Here is an 18,973-nt window from a genome sequence, read left to right on the forward strand (position 1 = left end):
TGCCCTCCATACCAGGCAATATTCTGGTAAATCTCTTCTGCGCCCTCTCTAAAGCCTCCACATCCTTCTGGTAGTGTGGCGACCAGAATTGAACACTATACTCCAAGTGTGGCCTAACTAAGGTTCTATACAGCTGCAACATGACTTGCCAATTCTTATACTCAATGCCCCGGCCAATGAAGGCAAGCATGCCGTATGCCTTCTTGACTACCTTCTCCACCTGTGTTGCCCCTTTCAGTGACCTGTGGACCTGTACTCCTAGATCTCCTTGACTTTCAATACTCTTGAGGGTTCTACCATTCACTGTATATTCCCTACCTGCATTAGACCTTCCAAAATGCATTACCTCACATTTGTCTGGATTAAACTCCATCTGCCATCTCTCCGCCCAAGTCTCCAAACAATCTAAATCCTGCTGTATCCTCTGACAGTCCTCATCGCTATCCGCAATTCCACCAATCTTTGTGTCATCTGCAAACTTACTAATCAGACCAGTTACATTTTCCTCCAAATCATTTATATATACTACAAACAGCAAAGGTCCCAGCACTGATCCCTGTGGAACACCACTGGTCACAGCCCTCCAATTAGAAAAACACCCTTCCATTGCTACTCTCTGCCTTCTATGACCTAGCCAGTTCTGTATCCACCTTGCCAGCTCACCCCTGATCCCATGTGACTTCACCTTTTGTACTAGTCTACCATGAGGGACCTTGTCAAAGGCCTTACTGAAGTCCATATAGACAACATCCACTGCCCTACCTGCATCAATCATCTTTGTGACCTCCTCGAAAAACTCTATCAAGTTAGTGAGACACGACCTCCCCTTCACAAAGCCATGCTGCCTCTCACTAATACGTCCATTTGCTTCCAAATGGGAGTAGATCCTGTCTCGAAGAATTCTCTCCAGTAATTTCCCTACCACTGAAGTGAGGCTCACCGGCCTGTAGTTCCCTGGATTATCCTTGCTTCCCTTCTTAAACAGAGGAACAACATTGGCTATTCTCCAGTCATCCATCACCTGAAGACAGTGAGGATCCAAAGATTTCTGCCAAGGCCTCAGCAATTTCCTCTCCAGCCTCCTTCAGTATTCTGGGGTAGATCCCATCAGGCCCTGGGGACTTATCTACCTTAATATTTTTTAAGACACCCAACACCTCTTCTTTTTGGATCTCAATGTGACCCAGGCTATCTACACACCCTTCTCCAGACTCAACATCTACCAGTTTCTTCTCTTTGGTGAATACTGATGCAAAGTATTCATTTAGTACCTCGCCCATTTCCTCTGGCTCCGCACATAGATTCCCTTGCCTATCCTTCAGTGGGCCAACCCTTTCCCTGGCTACCCTCTTGCTTTTTATGTACGTGTAAAAAGCCTTGGGATTTTCCTTAACCCTATTTGCCATTGACTTTTCGTGACCCCTTCTAGCCCTCCTGACTCCTTGCTTAAGTTCCTTCCTACTTTCCTTATATTCCATGCAGGCTTCGTCTGTTCCCAGCCTTTTAGCCCTGACAAATGCCTCCTTTTTCTTTTTGACGAGGCCTACAATATCACTCGTCATCCAAGGTTCACGAAAATTGCCGTATTTATCCTTCTTCCTCACAGGAACATGCCGGTCCTGAATTCCTTTCAACTGACACTTGAAAGCCTCCCACATGTCAGATGTTGATTTACCCTCACATCCGCCCCCAATCTATGTTCTTCAGTTCCCGCCTACTATTGTTATAATTGCTGACAGTGTAGCTCATTAATTTATGTCTACCCTGAATCCCCATCCAGTTACGCTCTGGTCTGTCACAGTGAATGGGATCTGGTGCCAAGACCAGTGTACGGTACCTCTGTGAAATGTTTGGACCGAGGCTAATTACAGTTGCCTGAACTTGTCGCGTTCCTGGCTCAGACACCGTGGAAGATCACACTCACCGAGTTGCTGTGCGGGATGGGAATCTTTTCCTCCTCACTGGAATCGAACATTTCCAAGGGCAGTAGCGATCCAGTTGAATTGATTCTGCTACAACTCGTGTCAATCATTTTGGAAGGTTTGTCTGAAATTTGTTACAAAGTATATCACAATACAGATAAAGAGGCAGGTTAAAAACTCTTCCTCAATCCCTGTGACTGTCCCATGACTCCTCCCCCTTTGGTTCCTGCCCATGACCACTCTCACTGTGACTCCACCCCCGAAGACCCTACCCCCTGTGACTCATCATCATGACTCCTCCCCTGTTATTTGACCCCGTTAGCCCCTCCCCTGTGACTCCTTCCCCTGGGACACTTCATACCCGAGAAGCCAGCTAGGTGACGTGGTGGGAACTCTGTGGGCGCAACACAATCTAACCCCCAAAAAACCAGAGTCCATTCTGGGTGGGATTAGAGGGGTTGTTCCCTGCGCTGTGTTATCGGGCCCTGGCGGGGAACGCTCCCCAAGGCCACACTTAACGTCATATCCTGCACTGGGGAGAAATGGCGGCCTAATCTCTCAACCCCCTGACGCAACCCCTCCCCCACAGCAACTCCCCCCCCCCCCCCCCACCCCCCCCCCCCCCCCCCAATGCCCCAACTCACCTATTGGCAATGTCCTTAAACCTGCTGCACCCCACCTCACATGGGCAAGGCACCCCTGGACCCGATCTCTGGCAGAAACAAAATGCCATACAGGCATCTTGGCACTGGCAGTCTGGCACCGGCTGGCATCAGCAGTGCCAGGGTGCCACCCGGCCCAGATGCCAGCCACCTGGGTGCCTCTGATCGCCTGGGCGCCCCCCCCCCCCACCCCACCAAGTGTCGTACCGCCTCGTCCCCGGTTGCGGGGACCTGTGCTGAACAGCTCGCGCTGGGGTCTCCGCGGTGAGGCCGATAGATCCTGGGAGCTGGTTCCGGCTGCCGTGAGTTCTTAAAACCCACGGACCTCTGCAGGTCTCGGTCCCGCCCATTGTGGTGGGATCCAGATCGCAACGTTTCGCCAGATCGCGCGAGGTGTAACGACCATCGGGAATCTCGGGAGAGGCCCCTCCCGGGATCTACCGGCTCTGTTTAGTTCCAATTCCGGCAAGCACGGCCGGTAAACTGCGCCCTGTAGCCAATTTTCAGTACAACTGATACGTCATAAAGTTCAGCTATTGTAATGATATGTATCATCTCATGAGTTAAAGGGGTAACAAGATGATGTTCATGTATATCAACACTAGATGGCATCACTGAGTAGTCTTATAAAAGGCTGCGTCACCAAACATTCTGGGAGAAGCTGTTCGAGAAGTTAATGTAGAAGGATAGTGTGAAGTTGAGTTAGAGTTTAGGTTATATATCAGAGAGACAATTAATTACTGTATCACAGATTCAATACTATTATTTTGTTAACTGTTACTCAGTAGCATGTGCAAACCAATTTAAGTAGTGTAAAATAAACTAGTTTTGATTTCAACATATAACTTCATGTTCTTTGTCAAACACTCCGACTTTTGCTATCTTGGAGAACAATACAAGGAACATAACATGCTACCAGTAGTGGACAATCATAACATAGTACCAGGAAATTACTGAAGTAATTTAGTTAGAAAATAGTTAGAATGTTTGGGGAGTTTTCGGGCTATAGTTTGGGGAGTTTTCGGGCTATAGTTTGGGGAGTTTTCGGGCTATAAGCTCAATGTAGGGAAGAGTGAGCTCTTTATATTACAGGCGGGGGACCAAGAAAGAGGGATAGGGGACCTACCGCTGAGGAGGGCGGAGGGGAGCTTTCGGTATCTGGGGATCCAGATAGCCAGGAGTTGGGGGACCCTACATAAACTGAATCTGACGAGGTTGGTGGAGCAAATGGAGGAGGATTTCAAAAGATGGGACATGTTACCGCTCTCGCTGGCGGGTAAAGTGCAGTCGGTCAAAATGGTGGTCCTTCCGAGGTTTCGTTTTGTGTTTCAGTGCCTTCCCATTGTGATCACGAAGGCCTTTTTTAAGAGAGTAGGCAGGAGTATTATGGGGTTTGTGTGGGCGAATAAGACCCCGAGAGTAAGGAGAGGGTTCCTGGAACGCAGTAGGGACCGAGGAGGGTTGGCGCTGCCAAACCTGGGGAGCTACTACTGGGCAGCAAATGTGGCGATGATCCGCAAGTGGGTTATGGAGGGGGAGGGGGAGGCATGGAAGAGGATGGAGATGGCGTCCTGGAAAGGAACGAGCCTGGGGGCGTTGGTGACGGCACCGCTACCGCTCTCGCCGACAAAGTATACCACGAGCCCGGTGGTGGCGGCATCGCTAAGGATCTGGGGCCAGTGGAGACGGCACCGGGGTGCAATGGGAGCATCGGTGTGGTCCCCGATCAGGGGTAACCACCGGTTTGTCCCGGGGAAGATGGACGGGTGGTTCCAGAGCTGGCATCGGGCGGGGATTGGAAGAATGGGGGACCTGTTCATCGACGGGACGTTTGCGAGCCTAGGGGCACTGGAGGAGAAGTTCGAGTTACCCCCGGGAAATGCCTTTAGATATATGCAGGTGAGGGCTTTTGTGAGGCAACAGGTGAGGGAATTCCCGTTGCTCCCGGCACAAGAAGTTCAAGATAGGGTGATCTCGGGTGTATGGGTCGGGGAGGGCAAGGTGTCGGAAATACACCAGGAGTTGAAAGAAGAGGGGGAAGCGCTGGTAGAAGAGTTGAAGGGTAAATGGGAGGAGGAGCTGGGGGAGGAGATCGAGGAGGGGTTATGGGCTGATGCCCTGGGTAGGGTTAATTCCTCCTCCTCATGTGCCAGGCTCAGCCTGATACAATTTAAGGTGGTCCACAGAGCGCACTTGACGGGGGCGAGGTTGAGTAGGTTCTTTGGGGTAGAGGACAGATGTGGAAGGTGCTCAGAGAGCCCGGCGAACCATGTCCATATGTTTTGGTCATGCCCGGCACTGGAGGGGTTCTGGAGAGGAGTGGCGGGAGCAATATCTCAGGTGGTGAAAGTCCGGGTCAAGCCAAGCTGGGGGCTAGCAATATTTGGAGTAGTGGACGAACCGGGAGTGCAGGAGGCGAAAGAGGCCGGCATTCTGGCATTTGCGTCCCTAGTAGCCCGGCGAAGGATCTTGCTAATGAGGAAGGAGGCAAAGCCCCCTAGCCTGGAGGCCTGGATAAACGACATGGCCCGGGTTCATAAAGTTGGAGAGGATTAAGTTCACCTTGAGAGGGTCTGCGCAGGGGTTCTACAGGCGGTGGCAACCATTCCTAGACTATCTCGCGGAGCGTTAGAGGAAGGTCGGTCAGCAGCAGCAGCAACCTTGGGGGGCGGGGGGGGGGGGGGGTGGAGGGGATGTCCTGGGAGGGGGGGGGAAAGGGGGGACTGCCTGGGAGGGTGGATGAGCAAGAGATAACATGAAGGGTTGGGGAAACTGGCACGTACGGGTGAGGGCCAGTGTACAAAGCTGTGTAAATATATCATTTTGCCATGTAGAAATCATAGATCATAGAATTTACAGTGCAGAAGGAGGCCATTCGGCCCATCGAGTCTGCACCGGCTCTTGGATAGAGCACCCTACTCAAGGTCAACACCTCCACCCTATCCCCATAACCAAGTAACCCCACCCAACACTAAGGGCAATTTTGGACACTAAGGACAATTTACCATGGCCAATCCACCTAACCTGCACATCTTTGGACTGTGGGAGGAAACCGGAGCACCCGGTGGAAACCCACGCACACACGGGGAGGACGTGCAGACTCCGCACAGACGGTGACCCAAGCCGGGAATCGAACCTGGGACCCTGGAGCTGTGAAGCAATTGTGCTATCCACAATGCTAACCTGCTGCCCATATATCTTGCTCTGCGCGATTTCTCGTTTTTTTTGTTACGGGGGGGTTATTGTTTGTAAGGGAGAAAAATTGTGTTGAAAAACTTTAATAAATATATTTTTAAAAAAAGAAAATAGTTAGAATCTAAGAAGAAAGGAAACCAGCACGTGCTCAGAATCTGACAGCAAGACTGATTCCAGACCGGCTACTCCAACACACAGACAAGGCCAGACCTAATGGAGAAACTGCAAACTCTGCGACAGTTCCGGACTTCTGGTAAAATTGATGTAAATTGGAAAATATTTAAGCAGCAATTTCAGCTATATTTCTCTGCCTCAGATTCAGATAATGCCAGTGATAACAGAAAACTCGTGTTATTTTTAACAATGGCTGGACCGCAGGCTATTGAACTTTATAACTCTTTCCAATTCTCCACGGAAGATGATAAAAAAAATATGATATTGTTATTGAAAAATGTGATCTTCATTGTAAAGCTCCACCTAATGAAACGCATGAACGGTTTATCTTTAAAACGAGAGTGCAAAAAGATGGAGAATCCGTAGATTGCTTCATTACAGATTTAAGACGAAAGTCACAAACCTGTAACTTCTCAATATTGTCAGACTCAATGATCAGAGATCAAATCGTTTTGGGCATCAAAGAAGAGAAACTCAGAGAACGTTCATCAAGGCAGAAAGAATTAAAATTAGAAGATGCTATTGCAATGCGTCGAGCGAACAAAACATCCAAAACTCAGCATTCTGAAATTTTGGTTCAGGAAAAGAGCGCGGAAATGCACCTTGGGGCCGACTGCGTTGGATCTGTGGTGCAGTTGAGAAAAGGGCGCGTTTCGGACGGCAGCCGTAATGCGCATGCGCATAGTCGATCTGCACATGCGCACTTCAACAAAGTACGCGATTTGGAGGAAGACCGTTCTGCGCATGCGCGAAACCAATTTGCGCATGACGAAAGCAACGAAAGCAAGGTGGACACGCCCACCCACATACAAAATGCCCAGCATTTGGAAAAAGTTGCTCCAAATTTTGCAAACTGAATCACTTTTCTGTTCAATGCAGAACTGCACTAAAAGGGGGCACACTTTAAAACTTCAAACTTAATGAAGAAACACATGACTGTACAGAGTGTTAATACACGTGCAGACACCTCCAAAATGGATAACCCAAATGATGATATAGATGCTTATAGTCTTGAAAATTCTTTCTTTGTGGGAATTGTTGAGAAGTCCCAAACAACTGTGAAGAACACTTCCTATCCACAGATACTGCACCCCATACAATCGATTAACACGGAATCTGAATGGAACACTTCATTACAAGTCAATGGTTCCGAGATTGTGTTCAAGTTGGACACTAGAACATCTGCAAATTTAATAAATACTTATGATTTATCGCAACTTTTGTCATAGTCCTAAGATTCAGAAAACTGACTGCCAGTTACGTGACTACATGATTACTTCTTTAGGATCATGCTATCCCTTAGTGACAAACAGCGACACTGTGATATCCTTGCGGTTCGAGATTGTTGAAGCCAAACGATCTTCACTACCAGGTGCCCAAGCCTGTCAGGATTTACACCTTGTGAAACAAATCTACAGCACAGACAAAACTCTTCCACCTGTGCAGGAAGATATTGAAAGCATTCTCACGAAATTTCCTCAGGTATTTGAAGGTGTGGGTACTCTACCTTTTCAATACAAGATTCAACTGAAAGTGAATGCGAAACCAGTGGTACACCCTCCAAGAAGAATTCCTGCTCAATTACATGACTGTCTGAAGCAAGAACTGGAACGAATGCAGCACCTTGGAATCATCTCCAACATCACAGAACCGACAGAGTGGGGCAGCCCGATGATGTGTGTGAAAAACCAATGGTGACCGAAGGATTTGTATTGATTTGAAGGATCTGAATATGAACATCAGACGTGATCCAATACCAAAACGTGAAGAAATAACGAGTGAGATGGCTAATGCCAAGATATTCTCTAAACTAGACGCTTCCAGAGGTTTTTGGCAAATGCAACTGGATGACACAAGCAAAAAATTGTGCACCTTCAACACACCGTTTGGTCGTTACTGCTTTAACAGAATGGCATTTGGCACAATCTCAGCATCTGAGATATTCCATCGTGTCATGGAACAGATGACAGAAGGCATCGATGGAGTCCGGGTGTATGTTGATGACACGTGAAGAACACAATGCACGACTCCTGTAAGTGTTGAGGAGAATACACAAATTTGGATTGAAGCTGAATCGATTTAAGTGCAACTTTGGTATCTCAACGTTAAAGTCTCTGGGTGATCAAATCTCAGAACATGGGGCGAAATTCTCCGACCCCCCGCCGGGTCGGAGAATCGCCGGGGGCTGGCGTGAATCCCGCCCCCGCCGGTCGCCGAAGTCTCCGGCACCGGATATTCGGCGGGGGCGGGAATCGCGCCGGTTGGTGGGCCTCCCCCGCTCGATTCTCCGGCCCAGATGGGCCGAAGTCCCGCCGCTAAAATGCCTGTCCCGCCGGCGTAAATTAAACCACCTACCTTACCGGCGGGACAAGGCGGCGCGGGCGGGCTCCGGGGTCCTGGGGGGGGGGGGACGCGGGGCGATCTGGCCCCGGGGGGTGCCCCCACAGTGGCCTGGCCCACGATCGGGGCCCACCGATCCACGGGCGGGCCTGTGCCGTAGGGGCACTCATTCCCTTCCACCTCCGCCACGGTCTCCACCATGGCGGAGGCAGAAGAGACTCCCTCCACTGCACATGCGCGGGAATGCCGTCAGCGGCCGCTGACGCTCCTGCGCATGCGCCGCCCGGAGATGTCATTTCCGCGCCAGCTGGCGGGGCACCAAAGGCCTTTTCCGCCAGCTGGCGGGGCGGAAATTCGTCCGGCGCCGACCTAGCCCCTTAAGGTTGGGGCTCGGCCCCCAAAGATGCGGAGCATTCCGCACCTTTGGGGCGGCGCGATGCCCGTCTGATTTGCGCCGTTTTGGGCGCCAGTCAGCGGACATCGCGCCGTTTCCGGAGAATGTCGCCCATGGTGTGCAACCGGACGACGATAAGATTGCTGCCATTAAGACAATAAAGCAGTTTTGAGATTCCTTGGTGTAGTAAATTTCCTAGGAAAATTTATCCCCAACCTAGTTTCACGAATAACAGCCTTGCGTAACCTCATTAAGAAGAACACATTATTCCCGTGGACTGCAGAGCACAACAAAGAATGGCTAGACCTCAAGTCAGCATTGACTACTGCACCTGTCCCTTCCTTCTTTGACCCTGGTTGGGAAACAAAGATTTACACAGATGCAAGTCAGAATGGAATTGGGGCAGTCCTCCTTCAAAGGCATGATGATACTTTCTGGACGCCAATTACATATGCATCTAGATCTATGACCACCACAGAATAACGTTACGCTCAGATCGAGAAAGACTGTTTAGGCTTGTTTATGGGAATACAAAGATTCCATGACCACGTTGTGGTGATGTGCATCACTGTAAATACACAAGGGGTTAATGTAAATACATGTAGGCTAGCTAGACACTAGAGGGAGCACCAGAAACATCACACACACACACACTCAACCAATAGATCAGTTAGATAAGACACGACCAATGGACATTGACGATACACACAGAGGTGACACGACCACAGGGGGGCATTACACCAACCCATATATAAAGGACACCACACACATGATCTGCCTCTTTCCAGTGGAGACAGTCAGACACAGGGTTGATTCAATATCACTCCCACCACGTGGATTGCAGCAGCTGGTTAGTCAGTCTGGGTAGCTATCGTAGGATTAGCAGTAGTGTCGAACCCGAGTAATAGAAGTGCAAATAGTTTAATAAACGTGTTGAAGTTATCTCCACGTTTGAACCTTCCTTTGTCAAGTGCACCACAAGGAAAAAGATGGAAAATTATAGGCCAATTAGCCTAACCTCGGTTGTTGGCAAGATTCTAGAATCCATCGTTAAGGATGAGATTTCTAAATTCTTGGAAGTGCAGGGTCAGATTAGGACAAGTCAGCATGGATTTACTAAGGGGAGGTCGTGCCTGACAAACCTGTTAGAGTTCTTTGAAGAGATAACAAATAGGTTAGACCAAGGAGAGCCAATGGATGTTATCTATCTTGACTTCCAAAAGGCCTTTGATAAGGTGCCTCACGGGAGACTGCTGAATAAAATAAGGGCCCATGGTATTCGAGGCAAGGTACTAACATGGATTGACGATTGGCTGTCAGGCAGAAGGCAGAGAGTTGGGATAAAATGTTCTTTTTCGGAATGGCAACCGGTGACGAGTGGTGTCCCGCAGGGTTCAGTGTTGGGGCCACAGCTGTTCTCTTTATATATTAACGATCTAGATGACGGGACTGAGGGCATTCTGGCTAAGTTTGCCGATGATACAAAGATAGGTGGAGGGGCAGGTAGTATGGAGGAGGTGGGGAGGCTTCAGAAAGATTTAGACAGTTTAGGAGAGTGGTCCAAGAAATGGCTGATGAAATTCAACGTGGGCAAGTGCGAGGTCTTGCACTTTGGAAAAAAGTATAGAGGCGTGGACTATTTTCTAAACGGTGACAAAATTCATAATGCTGAAGTGCAAAGGGACTTGGGAGTCCTAGTCCAGGATTCTCTAAAGGTAAACTTGCAGGTTGAGTCCGTAATTAAGAAAGCAAATGCAATGTTGTCATTCATCTCAAGAGGCTTGGAATATAAAAGCAGGGATGTACTTCTGAAGCTTTATAAAGCATTAGTTAGGCCCCATTTAGAATACTGTGAGCAATTTTGGGCCCCACACCTCAGGAAGGACATACTGGCACTGGAGTGGGTCCAGCGGAGATTCACACGGATGATCCCAGGAATGGTAGGCCTAACATACGATGAACGTCTGAGGATCCTGGGATTATATTCATTGGAGTTTAGGAGGTTGAGGGGAGATCGAATCCAGGTCAGGTAAATGAATGGCCGGAACAGTCGTCTGCAGGTCTTACAATAGAAACTTACAAGATAATGAATGGCTTAGATAGGGTGGACGTAGGGAAGTTGTTTCCATTAGCAGGGGTATGCCACCACTGTCACAGACTTCATCAGCAAATGTGTGGACGACTGCGTGCCAAAGAAAGCAGTCCGTGCGTTCCCCAACCGGAAACCATGGCTCAATCGCGAGATTGACTCCCTACTGAAGGACAGATCTGAGGCGTTCAAGGCAGACGACCCTGACCTATACAAGAAATCCAGGTACGACCTCCGCAAAGCCATCCGAGATGCCAAGAGAGAATATCAAACCAAGCTAGAGTCACAGACAGACTCTCGGCGGTAGTGGCAAGGACTAAACAACATAACGGGCTACAAAGCGAAGTCGAGCAGTATCTCAGGCAGCAGCGCACCCCTCCCCGATGAACTCAATGCATTCTATGCTCGGTTCGAGCAGGTAACCAACAATCCGCTGTCGAGTGCCCCAGCAGCCCATAATTCACCCATACCCACCACCACAGCTTCCGAAGTCAGATTGGCCTTCCTGAAAGTGAACCCTCGGAAGGCGCCGGGCCCAGACGGGATCCCTGGTCGTGCACTCAGAGCCTGCGCGGACCAGCTGGCAGAGGTATTCACGGACATCTTTAACCTGCCCCTACTCCACTCCGAGGTCCCCACCTGCTTCAAGAAGACCACCATCATACCGGTACCAAAGAAGAACCAGGCAACGTGCCTCAATAACTACCAACCAGTGGCCCTGACTTCAGTCGTAATGAAGTGCTTCGAGAGGTTGATCATGAAGCGCATCACCTCCATACTCCCAGAACGCCTTGATCCACTGCAATTCACATACCGCTGCAACCGGTCCACATCAGACACCATGTCCCTGGCCCTACACTCATCCCGAGAGCATCTCGAAAACAAGGACTCCTACATTAGACTCCTATTTATTGACTACAGCTCCGCCTTCAATACCATAATCCCAGCCAAGCTCATATCAAAGCTCCAAAACCTAGGACTTGGCTCCCCACTCTGCAACTGGATCCTCGATTTTCTGACCAACAGACCACAATCAGTAAGAATGAACAACAACACCTCCTCCACAATAGTCCTCAACTCCGGGGCCCCGCAAGGCTGCGTACTTAGCCCCCTACTCTACTCCCTGTACACACACAACTGCGTGGCAAAACTTGGTTACTCCCTGTACACACACAACTGCGTGGCAAAACTTGGTTCCAACTCCATCTACAAGTTTGCTGACGATACGACCATAGTGGGCCGGATCTCGAATAACGATGAGTCCGAATACAGGCGAGAGATAGAGAACCTAGTGGAGTGGTGTAGCGACAACAATCTCTCCCTCAATGCCAGCAAAACTAAAGAGCTGGTCATTGACTTCAGGAAGCAAAGTACTGTACACACCCCTGTCAGCATCAACGGGGCTGAGGTGGAGATGGTTAGCAGCTTCAAATTCCTAGGGGTGCACATCTCCAAAAATCTGTCCTGGTCCACCCACGTCGACGCTACCACCAAGAAAGCACAACAGCGCCTATACTTCCTCAGGAAACTAAGGAAATTTGGCATGTCCACATTGACTCTTACCAACTTTTACAGATGCACCATAGAAAGCATCCTATCGGGCTGCATCACAGCCTGGTATGGCAACTGCTCGGCCCAAGACCGCAAGAAACTTCAGAGAGTCGTGAACACCGCCCAGTCCATCACACGAACCTGCCTCCCATCCATTGACTCCATCTACACCTCCCGCTGCCTGGGGAAAGCGGGCAGTATAATCAAAGATCCCTCCCACCCGGCTTACTCACTCTTCCAACTTCTTCCATCGAGCAGGAGATACAGAAGTCTGAGAACACGCACGAACAGACTCAAAAACAGCTTCTTCTCCACTGTTACCAGACTCCTAAATGACCCTCTTGTGGACTGAGCTCATTAACACTACACCCTGTATGCTTCACCCAATGCCGGTGTTTATGTAGTTACATTGTATATGTTGTGTTGCCCTATTATGTATTTTCTTCCCATGTACTTAATGATCTGTTTGTGCTGCTCGCAGAAAAATACTTTTCACTGCACCTCGGTACACGTGACAATAAACAAATCCAATCCAATTCAATCCAATCCAGGGGAGACTAGGACCCGGGGGCACAGCCTTAGAATAAAAGGGAGTCACTTTAGAACAGAGATGAGGAGAAATTTCTTCAGCCAGAGGATGGTGGGTCTGTGGAATTCATTGCCACAGAGGGCGGTGGAGGCCGGGACGTTGAGTGCCTTTAAGACAGAAGTTGATAAATTCTTGATTTCTCGAGGAATTAAGGGCTATGGAGAGAGAGCGGGTAAATGGAGTTGAAATCAGCCATGATTGAATGGTGGAGTGGACTCGATGGGCCGAATGGCCTTACTTCCGCTCCTATGTCTTATGGTCTTATGGTCTAAGGAAGCCGCTTATGCTACATCGAGAGCATAACAAGACACACGCCTGTGGACTTCCGATGTTCACGGTCGAAACAGATCACCGACTATTAGTTCACATCATTCAGAAAGATTTGAATGACACGACTCCAGGACTGCAACGAATAATCATGAAACTAATAAGGTACGACTTTCAACTGGTCTACACTCCCGGCAAAGACCTTACAATTGCTGATGCATTGTCTCGTGCTACAGACACAGATGAACAACAAATTGTTCAACTAATTGAAGGTCAAGAGCAACTTCCAGCTGAAACTCTTCCTGTTTCTGATGAAAAACTCAAGCTCATCAGAGAGGAGACAGAAAAAGATGAGATTTTACGAGCCATCAGCCATATGGAAAATGGTTGGCCGAAAGGACACTGCTCGAAATTCAGAAATATTCAATCGAACAAAAATATTTTATTAAAGTTTTCAAACACAATTTTTCCCCCTTACAAATCAACAAAAACGGTAACATGATAACTGATAGATAACATTGTTTAAATTAAATAGTGAACTAACAAAATAACACAAAATAGCGCTCCCCCCCCCGCCCCTTCACCCCATCTAGAACAAAAACAATTTGCTCCCCCCCTTCCCCCCTCCCCCCCCCCCCCCCCCCCTCTGGGCTGCTGCTGGCTATCTATTTTCCCCCTAACTTTCCGCTAGATAGTTGAGGCGAACCTCACTGTTGTAGATGGTTTTCTACTTCATCTCGATCGTCTTGTTATTCCGATGACACTAAGACCTATGATACTCCAGAAGGTTTATGAAGGTCATTTCGGAATAGAAAAGTGCAAACGCCGAGCGAGACAGGGAGTATAATGGCCAGGAATCAATAGTGACATAGCCAATTTTGTTCTAGAATGTGAGACATGCCAGCGAAATCAATCGACTCAGAGTAAAGATGTCTTGATCATTGACTATTCTTCAAACTGCCCAGAAGTGATGAAATTGTCTGATTCTACTTTGAACGTGATTAAAGCGAGCAAAGGAATATTTGCTCGAGGTGGGATACTTTGCAGAGTCATGACAGACAATGGACTTTGCTTTGATAGCAATGATTGGACAGAATTTGCTCATAGCTACAATTTCACTGATATCACATCTATCCTCTTTATCCGCAATCTAATGGCAAGGTTGAAAAATGTGTTCACATTGTGAAACAACTTTTCAAGAAAGCTCTTGACTCTGACTCAGATATGTTCTTAGCTTTATTGAATTACAGAGCTACGCCTCTCTCAACTGGTTTATCTCCTGTTCAGTTGTTGATGAACAGATCGTTGCGTACAACTCTTCCAAGTCTACGACTACCGGATCCAGATCTTCAGCCAGTCATAAAGAAAATGCATCTTCAGGAGAAACACTCCCATGAACATGTGAAATCGATGGAACCATTTCATCCAGATGACCCAGTGAGAATTCAGATTCCCACTGAAGGATGGTCTGATCTAGCTAAGGTCATACGTCAAGCAGCACCTTATTTGTACATTGTTCAAGCGACTGATGGTTCTGTTCTTCGAAGAAATCGACGTGCTCTTCTGAAATTTCAATCTGCTCGTACGTTATTTCCAAGTCTTCAGTTTGATCATTTATTTTGTTCCACTACAGCATCTGCTAAGATACAAGATGACTTGCAGAAGCCGTTAAACACATCTACCACTCCACTGACTGGATTGAGGAGATCATCCGGAATCAGAAACAAACCTGAGAGACTGAAGTTATAACACAAAACAAATGAACTGTTTAACAAATTTTAACTCACTTGTTAACTTTTGGTATACATATCAATGTATACATACGTATCATATAATAATGGTACTCATATTTTCCTTTTTGTACTGTACAAAACGTCTAAAAGAAAAAGGGGGATGTAATGGTATGTATAATCTCAGGAGAGTAAAGGGTTAATAAGATGATGTTCATCATATATCAACACTAGATGGCATCACTGAGTTGTCTTATAAAAGGCTGTGTCTCTAGGCATTCTGGGAGAAGTTGTTGGAGAAGTTGATGTAGAAAGATAGTGTGAAGTTGAGTTAGAGTGTAGGTTATATATTAGAGAGACAATTAATTACTGTATCATAGATTCAATGCTATTATTTTGTTAACTGTTACTCAGTAGAGTTTGCGAACCAAATTAAGTAGTGTAAAATAAACTAGTTTTGATTTAAACATATAGCTTTATGTTCTTTGTCAACACTACGACTTTTGCTATCTTGGAGAACAATACAAGGAACATAATAGCTATCTCTGCTCTGCGTAGCTTGGGTCATGGTTGGCATCAGAACTCAACAACAAAGCACTCACACTCTCTCACACACACACTCTCAGACACACACAGACACACACACACCGTCAGACAAAGAGATTCACAGACACAGCCTCACCCAGAGACTCACTTCTACTCTCCCGCACAGATTCACCCAAAAACAATCTTACACACTCACACACATACACATTCAACCCCACACTCGCAGAGATGCAGACAGTTTTACACACGCACTCAACTAATTTAGCCACACATACACAGTTTTACACACACCCACATACATTCATCCCCACACTCACACAGTCTTACACACACACATATCCATACTCACACAGTCTTACACACACACAGTCTTACACACACACACACAGTCTTACACACACCCACACATTCAGCCACACACTCACACACACCCAGTCTTACACACACTCACACACACACACACACACAGTCTTACACACACTCAGCCACACACCCACGCATCAACAGTCACATGCAAACACAGGGAGAATGTGCAAACTCCACACGGACAGTGACCCAGAGCCGGGATCGAATCTGGGACCTCAGCGCCGTGAGGCAGCAGTGCTAACCACTGCGCCACCGTGCTGCCCTCACAGAGTCATGCATAACAGACATGTGCTTTTACCAAGTATTTTATCTTCCATTTTCTCCACCCATCAAAGGTATTCCCCTGAGGAAGGAGCAGTGCTCCGAAAGCTAGTGATTCGAAACAAACCTGTTGGACTTTAACCAGGTGTTGTAAGACTTCTTACTGTGCATTAACTCTGATTGGGGTTTGCATTCCACAGGCATGCACGGCCTTCCAGGAAGAGTAGGAATTCTTCCTGTGTGTGTCTCCTGTGGGGCTATTTGTCAGGGACAGAGGGGGAACGGGTCAGGTTTCTTTTCAAATTTACAAAAGCTTGATAACTTCACTCCTGTCCTTTGGTAGTGGCCTCTCACTCATTGCCTGCTGACAAATAATGGAGAACGCCATTTGCTGGCACAGAAAGGGAGAAGCAAATAGTTTGTGCCCAATGCTGATCTTATGCACAATAGTTAAAAATCCTCAGGTACCTGAACAATGAGTTATTGGAAACAGGCCCCACCAAGCACTGGGAACCTCCAAGCTTTCTTTAGAGCAGGACTTTTTCGACAGTAAGTCACAGATATTTGGAAATCATTTTGCGTTGAGTCTGTCACTCAGCAAGTTATGGAGGGAGGGGGAGGGATAGATGTTTGGATCATAGAGTAATGATTATGGTATGTTCCAGTCTGATTGCTAGTCACAAGTGTTTGATCTGGTCTGTGCTGACTCAGCTGATCTTGGTGAAGATTACATATTCACTCCCTCTGTATCTGCCGTGTGTACCAACTACAAGATGCACTGCAGCAACTCACCAAGGCTCCTTAGGCAGCACCTTCCAAACCCACGACCTCTACCATCTAGAAGGACAAGAGCAGCAGATACCTGGGAACCCCACCACCTGGAGGTTCCCCTCCAAGTCACTCACCATCCTGACTGGGAAATATATCGCCGTTCCTTCACTGTCGCTGGGGCAACATCCTGGAACTCCCTCCCTAACAGCACTGTGGGTGCACCTACACCACATGGACTGCAGCGGTTCAAGAAGGCAGCTCACCCCCACCTTCCCAAGGGGCAATTAGAGATGAGCCTAGCCAGTGATGCAACATCGTGTGGGGAAAAGTAGACCCCCGATCATTACCACATTTCTTTTCACTCCTTACCTTGAATGGATAGCTGGATAATGGTACTCTGGCCATTTACCCAGCCACTACAGTTTTTGCCCTCGTACACAGAGGCAGCAAGAACTTTATATATGGGATATGGGCAAAGGTTGAGCGGGAGCCCGCACTCCTGGGATCTGCCCGACTCGCAACACCTCGTGAGATCTAACGCAATCTCGCAAGACGTTGCAATGTGAATCTCGCCAATTGTGGGCGGGATCACTTTTTGGCAAATCTGCATATTAGAGCGAGACAGCTGGTTTCACTTTGCTGTGCAGATTCCCGAGGTACCTGAGGTGATGGGATCTACCCCCTCGCCTCAGAGACCTTTGGTGAGCGCCGTTCAGCACTGCCCTCCACTGCCCTCCACTGGCCTCCACAAATAGGGACCAGACAGAACTGCACTCGTGGGGGTCTCCAAGGGGATCGAAGGCCCCTGGCTGCAGGGTGGTGCTCCTGGCATGCTGGTGCCACCTGGGCACCCTGGCAGTGCCAGCCTGGCTGTGCCACCTGGGTGCCAGTCTGGCATTGCCAAGGTGCCCAGGTGGTGCTGTCAGGAGCACTGCCAAGGTGCCAAGCTGGCATTTTTCACATGGTGGCGATCAGGCCGGGGGAGCCCTGTGCAAGTGTTGGGGGGCTGCAGGGGGCCCGGCGACCCCTCATAGTTAGTCGGGGGGCTCCATTTAAAATGGCATCGCGATCTCTCGCTACACTGAGTAGTACTGGCGAGCGGAGCTGCTCAGTGGGCAAAGCAGGGCTAAGGGCGGCCTCGGCCGCACATTCCCCACTGAGGCCCCTATCTAACCCGAGTGACGTTAGATAACATGTTCCTCGGTGCTGCGAGCACTGGGAGTCATTTTGTAGTCATTTTTTGGGGGGGTTTCTCCCCGGGCTACCCAGACTTAGAAATGTTTTCATCACCCGGGAGCTGAACTCACTGGCTCCTCAGAGATCGGGCGCCAGTTTGAAAGAGTGCCCAGATCGTTAAGTGAGCTTGTGCGTCCCCCACGCCTCTCACCCACAGACAATATCACCTCCACACACATGGGCATTACCCCACAACCCCCAAGGGAGGACACCCCGCTCTGGGGTCGCTGAGGGCCCCAATTCGAGACCCTCACCTTATCCCCACCTTTCACCCCCAACCTTTATGAGGCCCCTTCTTTCCTGCTCGTCGCTTCCCCATCCTTCGTACCCCACTCATCCCCCCTTTCATAGGCATGGCACCCTGGCACCGCAACCCAGGCACCCCGACCCAGGCACCCTGGAAGTTCCCCTGCCAGCCCGACACTGCCAAGGTGTCCAGGTTCCAGAGGAAGAGTCTGGGTGCCACCCTGCCCTGTCCACTGACCACCCAAGGCTCTCTGATGGCCTGGGAAACCCCCCCCCAGATGCCGTTACGCCTGGTCCACGCTTGGTTGAGGCCTCGCTTGGGAAGCCGTTAGTTCTCCTTGTGTTTCGCTGTTCCCCTGTGACAATGTTCTCTTCAGGAGAACAAGAATATGGGAGGCAGTGGTGCAGTGGTATCGTCATTGGGCTAGCAATATAGAGACCCAGGGTCATGCTCTGGGGACCTGGGTTCGAATCCCACCAATGCAGATGGTCAATTTTGAATTCGATAAAAATTAAAAGTCTAATGATGACCATGAAACCATTGTCGATTGTCGTAAAAACCCATCTGGTTCATTGATGCCCTTTAGGGAAGGAAATCTGCTGTCCTTACCCGGTCTGGCCTACATGTGACTCC

The 18,973-nt window shown here is 48.7% G+C and overlaps 1 protein-coding gene across 1 annotated transcript in view; it reads right to left on the reverse strand.

Moving 5' to 3' along the window:
• LOC140405541 (natural resistance-associated macrophage protein 2-like) overlaps positions 1 to 18,973 on the reverse strand; it is a 240,484-nt gene that overhangs the window by 129,206 nt on the left and 92,305 nt on the right. The window contains exon 4 of the mRNA XM_072494106.1: positions 1,925 to 2,046. Within this exon, the coding sequence (XP_072350207.1) occupies positions 1,925 to 2,046 (122 nt within the window). The remainder of the gene's footprint in view (positions 1 to 1,924; positions 2,047 to 18,973) is intronic.

The sequence above is a fragment of the Scyliorhinus torazame genome, chromosome X, assembly GCF_047496885.1.
Source record: "Scyliorhinus torazame isolate Kashiwa2021f chromosome X, sScyTor2.1, whole genome shotgun sequence".
NCBI lineage: Eukaryota > Metazoa > Chordata > Chondrichthyes > Carcharhiniformes > Scyliorhinidae > Scyliorhinus > Scyliorhinus torazame.